An 11,666-nucleotide genomic window follows, 5' to 3' on the forward strand; every position below is an offset into this window, starting at 1 on the left:
GCGAGGGCTCCACGGGCGGGCTGCACCCAAACTTCCCCAAAACTCATTAAGCGCGTGGTTAATTACAGGCTGCCCGCAGTGGGAGGAGGGCTGGTAAATCCAGAATCCCGGGGTTGCTCCACAGCTCCCGTGCCTGACCCCCGGGGGTGGCCGAGGCTGAGGGGGAGCGTCCCGGGGGGGCTTTGCCCACCCACGGGGGGCTGAACTGGGGACCAGGGGCACCCCCGGGTCCCTCACTGGGCCTCACGCTCCGGGCAACTGGTGTGAACTGGGAGCAGCATGAACTGGGGGTAATGAGCTCTCCTAACTCAGCTCTGGAGGCTGTGACCCGCCCCCGGCACGGATCAGCCTCGTTGGAGCCTCAGGGCAGCACCAGGAAAGCCCAAAACACCACCCCAGTCCCGGTGTGAGGTTTTGGGGTTATCCCAGCATGGTTCCACTCCTGGGATGAGCCCAGAGCTGCCCCAGGGGCCCTCCACGGCCCTGGGGGGCTCAGCCCAGGCCTGGGGGGGGGGGGTCACAGCCCCATTCCTGGCCAGGCTCAGCCCAATCAATCCTGATGGAAGATGTTCCCAGTCCTGGAGCCTGTCCCGCTGCCGACCAGTCCCCACAAAGGCCTGGAGTGACCAGACTGGCGTGGGTCCAGTGCCTGGCCTGCTCTGCTGCTGGAGGGTGCTGGGAAAGTCCAGCTCTGCCACACAAATGCCCCCGGCTCTTCCCAGCCTGGTCTCCGGCACGGGCTGATCCCAACTCACCCATTGGGAGCAGGGCTGCCCACAGGCATCGCCCTTTTTCTCATTCCAGGGAAATAACGGAGCACCAGCAGCGCTGAGGGTCTCCCACGGGCACCCCCAGGCCTCTGCCTCCCCCTCCTCACTCCCTGGCGTGTTTTCCCGGGAAGCTGCATCCCAAACCTTGCCCAAAGCCCACAGGATTTGCTCCAGATACTTCTCCCCACCCTCACCGGCCCGGGGATGGCCAATACCGGCTGGTCCTGGTGGTCCAGGTCCCTCTGGCTTGGCCTGGTGCAATTCCAGGCAGGGTCAGCATCTGGAGGCTCCCAGAACCAGCCCCGGGCTCTCCCGGACACGGCCTCAATGCTTCGGGAGCAGCTGCAGGACCAGGACAGGGCGTCCACCCTGAGGAGAGGATCATCCCCTGTGCCTCCCGCCTGGGCAGCTGAGAACTGACCCCAAACAGCTCCTGAGGAGCTGGGGTGATGCCCAGGATCCCTCCTGGAGCAGGGAGCGGTCCCTGCTGTGCCCCAGGCGGTGTCAGCTGGCACGGGAGCGGCGTTTGGTGTAATAAGGGCCGGGTTTGGCTTCTCCCTCACCCCTCAGTCATTTCCTGAGCTGTCCCCTCCTGGTGCGTCACCTCCACTGGGGCGGCTCTGGGGCTGTACCCTGGGTCACATCGGGGGCACCACAGCCCCTTTTCCTCCCAGGTGGGTGCAGGGGGTGACCCCGGGCTCAGAGAAGAACAGGGAGCACAGCCATGCGTACAAAAATACCTCTATTGCTCTGCCCGGAGCTCTCCGGGGCCCCGGCTGCCCCACACGGCCGGACCCGCTGCACAGCCGAGCTCGGGGCCAGCTCCAGCACAGCCCGGGGCCACCGGGAGCAGAGCCAGGGGCTGCCCCGCCGCCGGCAGCCGGGCCCCCATCACCACTCCGGGCCCCCATACCCACTCCAGCCCCAAATCACCGCTCCGGGCCCCCATCCTCACTCTGGGCCCCCATCCCCACTCTGGGCCCCCATCCCTGCTCCGGCCCCGTGACCCTCAGGGCTCCAGGTCCCGGGAGAGCCGCAGCAGCTCCTTCTGGCTGTCGATGGCCCTCAGGTGCTGCAGGTAGGCCCAGGTGGAGACGGGGTTCCGCACGCTCAGGGACTGCTCCGAGCCTGCGGGGAGAGACGAGGTCAAGTCCCCTCCATCCCCACGGCACAGCCTGGTGACCTTCTCCATCCCTGCAGGATCACCCCACGGATCCCCCTGCGCTGCCCTCCGTCACCTCCAAACCTCCACACCACCCCTGGCCTGGTTCACGGATCCCCCTCCACTGATCCCTCCATCTCCATCCCCTCTCCCGCAGCTCAGGGACCCCCGCACAGGGTTGGGGGTTGCCCAGGGCCGGGGTAGGGATCAGACTGATGAACTCCAGACATACACGTGGAGATCCTGACGGCCTTGGTGTCCTCGGGCCGGTGCGGGGAGCGGTTCCGCAGCGGGGACAGCGGAGCTGGGTGGGGACAGAGAGAAGGGGGCTCAGCCCTGTCCCCAGGGGACGCTCCCGGCCCCCTCCCCGGCTCCCGGGAACACTCACCGTGCGCGTGGCCCCGGCAGCGCTGCAGGACTCCCACGGTCTTGGCCATCATGTGCTGTGGGCGAGGCACAGGGGTCACCTGCTGCCACCTGGCCCCATTTGGATCCCCAAAAACTCTGTCCCTGCCATGGCTGTGGCCACACTGGGACCCCCCGGCTGCTGGGGGGCTGCCCCAGGGGAGGGGTCCCCGGGGAGCCACCCCCCCCACTCACCATCTTCTCGAAGTTGATGAGGTTCTCAGCCAGGGTGCGATTGCCCTCGTGGATGAAGGTCATGTCTGGGGGGGTTTAGGGGTCAGAGCAGGCTCCCTGGTCCCTGGGAGCACTGGACAGGCCCAGAGGGTCCCCACCAGCCCAGCCCAACGCCGGACACCCACCTTTGAGCAGGAGGGGCACGAAGGGGATGATGGGGGGGCTCATCTTGGCCACGGCCAGGCGATAGACGCGGTGGTTCCACGACGGGTCCTGGGGACGGAGCAGGGCGGGCAGGGACAGGGGGGAGACGGGGGGGACAGGAGGGACAGTGGCATCCCCTCCCCATTGCTCCAGGGGCAAATCTGGCCAGGAAGGGGGACACGGGATGGGAAGGGGGACACGGGATGGGAAGGGGGACACGGGGCAGGAAGGGGGACACGGGGTGGAGAGGGGGACACGGGGCAGGAAGGGGGGACACGGGGCGGGGAGAGGGACAAGGGGCGGGAAGGGGGGACACGGGGCGGGGAGGGGGACATGGAGCGGGGAGGGGGACACGGGGCGGGAGGGGCTCCGCTCACCAGCATCCGCTCCAGGGCCGAGTGCAGCTTCCGGATCTTGTGGGGCAATCTCTGCGCAGGGACAGCATCACGGGGCTGGCACTCGCCTGTCCCACCCCAGAGACCCCCGGCTGTCCCACCCCTGGCACCTCCCGCTGTCCCCCCACCCCCCCGCAGTCACCTCCCAGGTCTTGGCCAGGCGAGTCACGGCCGTGTTGCTCACACCAAACATCACCGCGAAGAAGGAATTCAGGTTCTTCTGCTCCTTGAGGCTGCAGGCGGGGACGGGGACGGGTCAGGGATGGGGACGGGGACGGGGACAGTGGCAGGGACCGGGACAGGGACTCACTGTGCCGCCAGTTTGATGAACTTGCGGAGGAGCTGCGTGCGCCGCCCGAGCTCGGGGCACAGGCACAGCTCGGTGGCCACCCAGAACTGCAGCTCGTTGAAGCGCCGCATCACCCGCGCCAGGTTGGCCGTGGTGACCTCGTGGAACTTGTGCGGCCCCACGATGTAGTGAATCATTTCCACCTGGGAACGCCGGCAGGTGAGGGGTGTCCCGACCCTCCCCGTCCTTCCCCGGCTGCTCCCGCCACAGTCCCAGACCTGGTGGATGCTCTTGAAGAGGTTCCAGTCGTAGTCGGTGAGGTGGCTGGCCAGGTCCTTCGAGCTGATCAGGTCCAGGGTGTCCGAGGAGCCGGCGTGGGGGCCCAGCTGCTCGGGGTGGGGGGTCTGTGCACGGCAAAGGACCCCTGACCCCTCCTGCCCTCAGCAGACCCCGGGAGGGACGGACACCCCAAAGCGAGGCACCACAACCCCCAACCCCTCTGGTGCTGCCCACCCCGCACCCCCACCCCGCACTCACCAGGCTGCCCAGCTCGTCCCTGCTGACCACAAAGAGCCTCTCGTTGAGCCCCAGCGCTGTGAACACCCCCACGGCGTCCGGCGGCAGCACCGCTCTGTCTGCGGGGAGGGAACGGGGGGCCGGGATGGAGGAGGGGACAGATCCCGGCTGGGCATGGGGACAAGGCCACCCCGGGGGAGCCCCCTCACCTCCGGCCGAGTTCACCTTGACCAGGACGTGCTCCCGGTCCTGGCCCAGCCGCGGTGCCAGGGCCCGCAGGACGTCCCGCACCGAGGCGTTCACGGGCAGCACCGACACCAGGCACGAGTGGTCGGCCCTGAAGATCTCGTAGGGCACTGGCGGGGACAAAAGGGGCCTCAGTGTCCCCACGCCGGGGGCCACGGTCCCCCCCGCAGGGGCAGTACCTTTGTCCTGGGCTCTCAGGGTGCACGTGCTGTCCAGGATCGCCTCCTCGGGGCTCCCGGGCCACATTCCCGAGCTCCGAGCCTGGGAAAGGCAGGTCAGAGGGGAGGATGCGGCCCCAGCCACCACCCCTCCCGCGGGGTGTTCCCAAAGGGCAGGGGGGACCCAGATCCTGCCCTGTCCCCCCTCAGGGGGTCCCTACCTTAGGCTGGGGGGACACGCTGCCGTCACCGTTCTCCAGCCTGCGGGAGAGGGAGGATGGAGCCGCCGTTCCCACTGGGGACAGAACCGGGACCGGCCACCCCCGGGATTCCGGCCAGCTCCGAGCCCCACCCGGCTGTGTGTGACACCCTCCCCACGGCCGGGAACCCCCCGACCGGGGATAAGGTGGCCCCAGAGACGCCCCAAAAGCTCCTCCCCAGGGAAGCGCAGCCCCTCGGGGAAGGGACACGGGCACCCGCGGTGGCATCGGGGGACACCGGGTGACCCCGGGGGACACTGGGGGACACTGGGGGACTCACGCTCGGGGCCGCCGCCGCTCCTGGCCCTGCTCCTGGCCCAGCCCGCCCAGCCGGGGGTCCCGGCTCGCCAGGTCCGCCAGGTTCTGGAGGGACAGGGGGCCCGGGGGTGAGCGCGGGGCGGTCCCCGCCGGTCCCCGCGGTGTTCCCGTGTCGCCCTGCCCGTACCTGCAGCAGCGCCGTGGTGCTGCGGTCGCCCTGCAGCAGCCGCCCGTAGAGCAGCACCCACTGGCTCACAAGCCGCAGGATTTTCCGCCGCTTCCGCAGGGAATAGGTGGCCTTGTCCTGCTCCGAGCCCTCCAGCGGCTCCGCGCGGAAACTGGGACCAGTCAAGGGCACCAGTAAAACGTGGAGAGGGACAGCGATCCCCAGGGATGTCACCCCGGGAGATGCGGATGTGCCCAAGAGCCCTAAAAGGGGATCCCCCTGAGGTGACAGGGACCGGGCTGAGCGTGTCCCCAGCGTGGGATGGAGCCCAGTCCCCCCCAGTTCCCGCAGCAGAAGGATACTGGTGCAGCAGGGCCCGGCAGAGCTGCGAGGTCGGCATGAACACGGTGTAGGTGAGCAGGAAATCCCCCAGCAGCGTGTCTGCGAGGGAGCGGGGCAGCGTCACTCCTGTCCCCAGCGCGGTGGGGACACGGTGACGGCAGCGAAGGATCCCCCGTGTGCCTGGGGCTGACTTGGGGTGTCCCCACCACGGGACCCCACTCGCGGCCGGGCGGATTTTGTTCCCAAACCCCGCGGGAGGGGCTGGATCGTTCGGGTGGGAAGGCGGATCCCGGGGAATGGCAGGAGCCGTCTCCAAGGCAGCGCCGGTGACAGGCTCGGATCTGTGACCCGCTGGGGACATCTCCTGGCTCCCGGCGCGCCCGGGGTTCTCCTCTCCGAAGGCAGAGGGAGACCGAGAGGCGCGGGAGAGGCGCCGCTCCCCGCCCCGGAGTTGCCGCCCTCTCCCGGCCCCAGCTTTAGGGATTTTTAGCGATGCCAGGGTGGGAGGAGCAGGATTTGGGGTTGGACACCGGGAATGAGGAGCCCCGCTCCCCCCGCCTGTCCCCAGCCCCATCTCCGGGTGGCTCTCGCAGGGGGACACCCCCACCTACCCACGGGGTCGTAGAGGGTGGCATCGAGCCTCATGAACTCCAGCAGGTGCTCCAGGATCTTCTCGGGCGTCCCGGCCATCACCAGGTACCTGGTGGGGACAGGAGGGGCAGATGTGGCACCACGGGCAGGGCCACCACGCCACGCACCGGTGACAGCACGGGCTGGTGTCCCTGCTCCTCGTCCCTTTGTTCCTCCCAAAAACTGCCCCGAGGGAGGCTGGAGAGGGCAGAGGAGCCGCGGGGGCTGTTCAGGGGACAGGGACGGGGGTGTCACCTGCTGCTCCGCGCCGAGGCCGCCTGGCCGCTGCCACCCTGCAGGTCCTTCTGCAGCACCAGCACCACCTTCCCGTGCTCCTTCAGCCGCACCGTGTTGGCCTCCACATCCTAGGGGACAACCCAGCCGTCAGCCCGGCCGGGATCCCCAAAAATTCCCCCCCAATCCCATCTCTGCCCCCCTCTCCAGCCCCACCTTGAGGATGCGGTTGAAGTCCTGCTTGTCCACGCGCAGGAAGTGACAATTGTCCTCGCGCAGGAGGATGGTGGCCGCCCGCGGGGCATCGTTCACCAGCGCCAGCTGCCCGAAGTCGTCCCCCTCGTGCAGGGTGGCCACCAAGCCCTGCGGACAGCACAGGGGGTCAGGGGTGGTGACACTGAGGTGTCCCCGAGGTGTCCCCCCACCCCGCGCGGCGGCAAACCCACCTTGCCGTGGGTGACCACGTTGACCGAGCCCTTCCAGATGATGTACCAGGAGGTGCCTTTGTCACCTTGGCTGAACACTGTGACGGAGCCCGGGAAAGAGGGGGGGTAAAGCCGCAGTTTTGGGAACGGCTCTGGTGTCCCCAGGCTGGGGACCCCGAGTGCCCCCGGTGACTCACGGACAGTGCCCGCGCGCTGGTGCCCCTCGAACATCAGCACGGCCGCCAGCTCCCGCTTCACCTGCGCCAGGGGACAGCCCTGTCACCCCCAGCTGGGCCAGGAGGGGACACAGGGGATCGGGGAATGGGGGGGGCGGGGGCACAGAGAGGATGGGGAGAGGATGCTCAGATGGGAAGGGAAGGGGTGCAGGAGGATTTGGGGACCAGGGGAGGATGCCTGGACAGCAGTTGATGGGATTCAGGAGGATCTGGGGCCCAGCAGCAGCCCAGGGGACACCCCCACCCCGCAAGATTTGGGGACACGGCCTCACTCACCGAGTTGGAGAGATGAGCCACAGCTTTGATGTGCAGCAGCTCCTCGAAGATCAGCTCCAGCTCGTCCTGCGTGCGCTGGGCAGGCCTGGGGGGGGTGGGGGTCAGCGGCTCCCTGTGCCCCCCTCCCCCCCCCCCAGGGCACAGCCCCCCCTCTCCAGCCCCCTTCCATCCCCGGGTGATGTTCTCGGGTCAGCAGCCCCTTGGGTGCTCCAGACGCCCCCAAGCAGGGTCCAAAAGGTCCAAAGGAGCCCCCCCGGGGCACTCACGGCTTGCGCAGGGCCATGGAGAGCAGCGCGTCGGGGCCCAGCTGCGCCAGGAACCCCAAAGCCTCCAGCAGCTCCTCGGGGTCCCGCGGCCCCGCGCCGGGCTCGGGGCTCAGCTCCAGCTCGGCAAAGCGGTAAAACTGCGTGTCCTTGTCCTGGAAGTGCCACTCCTGCCTCACTGCGGGGGCACAGCGGCCGTCAGCTCCGCTCTGCACCCCGCCCGAGCCCCCCGGAGCCCCCCGGAGCCCTCACCGTGCGTCAGGACCCCTCCGTCCACCAGCACCTGCCCGATGCCCACGGCCTGGCTGCGCGTCTGGACGGCGACGCCGGCGCTCAGCAGCCAATCCACCAAGTCCTTCCCCGAGCAGCACTGCCTGGGGGGGACAGGGCATGAGAACCCCCCGGGACAGCACCCCCAGAGCCCCCTGTGAGCCCCCTGAGCCCCCGTCCCACCGGTGGTGACGCAGGTGGTGTTTGTGGTCGCGGATGAGGCCGGGCCGGGAGCTGCTGAGGTGGGCGAAGAGGAGCTTCCCGGCCCTCCAGATCTTCTCCGTGGATGCCTGAGGGTGGGAGGGGGACAAGGGAGGCGGTGGGTGGGGGGCTGTGCTGTCACCGGTCCCCCCAGTGCCCTGGGATCGCCATCGCCCACCTCGGGAATGGTCAAGCCCAAGGACTGACCACCCCAGAGCCGATGGCCCCGGATGTGGGGGTGCTCCGGACCCCCACCCCCCCAGCCTCCCCAAATTCACGTCCCCAGGGGCTTCCCCGGCCCCCCCACCTGGGTGATGCTGTGTCCATAGTCCAGGCTGGATTCCGAGTCCAGGAGTGGGGTCTGGAAAACCAAAGGGGGGTTGGTGGCTGTGGGGGCTCTGCTGTGCCCCCCTCACCCCACACAGCCTGGGGAGGGGCTGGACACCCCCAGAGCAGCCCCAGCTCTTCACCAGGTGAGGAGGCAGCTCCCCAGCACCCAGATCCTGAATCCAGAACCCAGATCCTGCACTCAGCGCCGATTTCCTGAACCCAGCACCCAGTTCCTGACCCAGCACCCAGAACCTGAATCCAGAACCCATTTCCTGCACCCAGATCCTGACCCCAGTCCCCCTCTCGAGCTCATTTTTCTCCCAGCTGTCCCCTCGGGGATGCTCCAGGTAAAAACAAACCCGCGGAGGGACGAGCCCCGTCCTCCCCAGCCCCGCCCGGATCCCGGGGCAAAGGTGGCCGAGCTCCGGTGCAGGCGCTGCCCGCGGGGACCGAGGCACCCGGGCTCCGTCCTGGCCACGGCCCTGGATAAACAACCTCGGCCTCACCCGTCAGACCAGTTCCCGGCACCGGGAACGCGCCGGGAGCGTTCACCCGGCACGGGGGCACGGCCACCCCTCCGAGAGACATCCACCCACAGCGGGGGCACCCCCAGGGGGATTTGGGGGTCCCCTCCGGGTATTCCCGGCTGTAGGGGCTCCGCAGCTCCCCGGACGGGCACTCAAAAAGCGGCGTCTCCAGGGATCCTGCCAGGATCTGCGGGCTCCGGGCAGGGAAGGTTGGAGCAATCCCAGCCCAGGGGGACGGTCCGGATGGAAGGCACAATTAAGGGAGCCGATGGCAGGAGTTAATTAGTGCAGGATCCTCCAGGCTGAGCCTCCACCTGCTCCCAGCACTTTGCAACGGCTCAGGAGGAATTCGAGCGGCTCTTGGAACGCTGCAGGTGCCGGGGGACCTGTGCCACCTGTGCCACCTGTGCCACGGTGCCACCGAGGCTGCGACGCTGCTCCTGACCCTGTGGTGCTGTCACCAAGGCTGGGACACAGTTCCTGGCACAGCCACAGTGTCACCAGTGCTGGGACACCGCTCCTGACCTGGCCACACTGTCCCCAAGGCAGGGACACGGTGACTCAGGCACTCCGCAAACTCTGCCGAGCCCCGTGACGGCCGCGGGGAGCAGGAACCGCTCCGAGCAAATGTTTGCGAATGGGAGCCGGGAGGCGGCTGCTCCGGGGGGACACGGAGGTGTCACCCCATGGGAGCCAGAGGTCCCTGTCACCCGTGGAAGCGGGAGATCTGTGTCACCCCATGGGAGCCAGAGGTCCCTGTCACCCGTGGAAGCGGGAGATCTGTGTCACCCCATGGGTGCAGCAGGTCCCTGTCACTCGTGGGTGCAGCAGGTCCGTGTCACCCCATGGGTGCAGCAGGTGCGTGTCACCCCATGCGTCCAGGCGAGCGCTGCCCCGGTCCCCAAACGGCCTCTGCTGTCCCCCGGCAGTGAGCTCTGTCCTTGGGGCACAGAGCCAGGCTGTGCCCCGGGCCAGCTCCGGCCACGCTCCAAGGACACCGAAAGAAACACAAAAATCCCGCTCAAGGATCAGATTCCTCCTTTCCCGGGGGTTCCTCACTGCCAGGGCGGCTCTGGAACCACCCAAATCCTCCCGCTGTCCCCAAACCTCCTCCCTGGAGCATCCAGCCGCGGGTCGGGACCTGCAGGACGCTCCCCAACCCCCCCTCATTGTCACGGCGTCGCTCCAAGCGGCTTCCTAAGGAGTTGCCTTTTCCATCTTCCTGCCCACGGGACACGCCGGGATCCTGCCTTTCTCCAGGATTCCGGCAGCGCCAGGCGCCCGGCCAAGGCCGCCAGCGGCCGTTCCGCGCTCGCGGCCGCTTTTGTTTGGGATCCCGAGGAAAACAGCCGGGGCTATTTCGGGCTTTACGGCTCCGGAGAAAGTCCTCGCCCATCCGCAGCCTCCGCAGGCGCGGCCGGCGGCCGGGGCTCGGCATCTCCCGGGACACGGCTTGGCATCCCCCGGGACGGGGCTCCGGGACCCGCTCCGGCCCCGCTGTCCTCGCCAGGGACGCGGTGGGGGCTGGCAAGGTGGCACTTGTCGCTGGCACGGTGGCACTCGTCCCCTGGGAAGGACGGAGGACGGAGCCGCTTGGGGACACCGATGTCCTTTGGAGCCGGGAGGGATTTGCTGGCGCTGGGATCAGGTCCCAGGAGGGATGAGACGGAGCCAGGACGCTGGGAGGAGTTTCCAGGAGCTTCCAGTGACGGGGACAAGGGACAATAGTGGTGCTCCAAGGCACAGCCAGGCGCTTCCCGGCCGCTCACCTGCCCCAGGAATGGCTGTGCTGGGACAAAAATCCCCCTTTCCCTGCTCAGATCGGCTCCGCTCCCCTCGATCCCTGGGTGTCCCCCGGGGAGGGGACGCTCCTGCCGCGCCGCAGGTGCCACCGCTGCCAGGTCTGGTGGGATTTATCCCAGGAACGCTCCAGGCCCGCTGCTGGCCCGGCTTCCCAGGCTGAGTGCCCCTCAAAAGCCCTCCCCAAAGTCCGTTCCTAAAAGTTCCGGAGGGAAAAAAATCGGGAAGGAAGGGGAAGGAGAGGAAAACTCCCATCTGGGAGGGAGCTGCCGTGCTGCGTGGAAATGCCCAAAGGGGGGTTGTTCCCCTAAAATAATCCCACTTTTCCCCTTGAAAAGTCTCCCAGGTCAAGCAGTGAGGCAAGGGGAAGGACGCAAAGCCCCGGAAGCTCTGCCAGGGCTCCAGGGTCACCTCCCCGCCAGAGGGGACAACGAGGGGCCGAGAGCAGGGCCCGGGACCCCCAGGAGCCCCCCAGCTCCCGGGGCCAGGCGGGGAGGACGCGATGCCAAGGAACAAATCCCCGCTGCGGGAACGGGCGGGGGAGCGTTGGGAATGTCCTTCCCGCTGGCGGCCGGGCCGGGATGCGCTGCCGGGCACCTGGCACCGGGCTCGCTTCACGCCTGGCCGCGCGTTCCGCTCCGCTCCGCCCGGAGACGGGCCCGGGGCAGGCGGCTGGGGAAGCGTGCAGCCTGCACAGCTCACCTGCAGCCTCACCTGGCTCCTCGTGCCCTCACCTGGCTCCCTGCAGCCTCACCTGGCTCCCTGCACGCCTGGCTTCACTCCCTGTACCCTCACCTGGCTCCTCGTGCCCTCACCTGCACGCCTGGCTTCACTCCCCGCTCCTTCACCTGGCTCCCTGCACGCCTGGCTTCACTCCCTGTGCCCTCACCTGGCTCCTTCCATCCTCGCCTGGCTCCCTGCGCTCCTGGACTCCCTCCCCTCCTCTCATCCTGGGTTCCCGGTGCTGGGGAGACCCCCGGCCCCAATCCCCCAGCGGATTCCCTGGATTCGGGACGCGCGCCCCACGGCCCCACTCACCCAGCGGATTCCCTGGATGCGGGGCAGGCTCCCCCCGGCCCCCTCCAGCCGCACCTCGTAGCTGGAGCTCCGGAACAAGTGCATCCTCCTG

General features: G+C 68.5%; 1 protein-coding gene across 1 annotated transcript; it reads right to left on the bottom strand.

Moving 5' to 3' along the window:
• Positions 1–1,495: 1,495 nt before the first annotated feature.
• RAPGEF3 (Rap guanine nucleotide exchange factor 3) lies at positions 1,496–11,660 on the bottom strand. The gene is made up of 27 exons (XM_042023627.1): positions 11,576–11,660; positions 8,188–8,241; positions 7,863–7,969; positions 7,662–7,783; positions 7,413–7,587; positions 7,147–7,231; positions 6,832–6,892; positions 6,656–6,732; positions 6,426–6,572; positions 6,231–6,340; positions 5,957–6,045; positions 5,366–5,444; positions 5,025–5,175; positions 4,860–4,942; positions 4,541–4,580; positions 4,341–4,422; positions 4,125–4,271; positions 3,937–4,034; positions 3,678–3,803; positions 3,421–3,602; positions 3,253–3,343; positions 3,093–3,143; positions 2,697–2,784; positions 2,533–2,597; positions 2,321–2,375; positions 2,165–2,236; positions 1,496–1,898 (listed from the first exon to the last, which is right to left on the bottom strand). The coding sequence occupies exons 1-27, from the start codon at positions 11,657–11,659 to the stop codon at positions 1,780–1,782; spliced, it is 2,640 nt and encodes an 879-aa protein (XP_041879561.1). The 5' UTR covers position 11,660; the 3' UTR covers positions 1,496–1,779.
• Between the last annotated feature and the right edge of the window lie 6 nt (positions 11,661–11,666).

This window comes from Corvus kubaryi, unplaced genomic scaffold, assembly GCF_017639235.1.
Source record: "Corvus kubaryi isolate FWS band 111438036 unplaced genomic scaffold, C.kubaryi_AGA036_p1.0 37253, whole genome shotgun sequence".
NCBI lineage: Eukaryota > Metazoa > Chordata > Aves > Passeriformes > Corvidae > Corvus > Corvus kubaryi.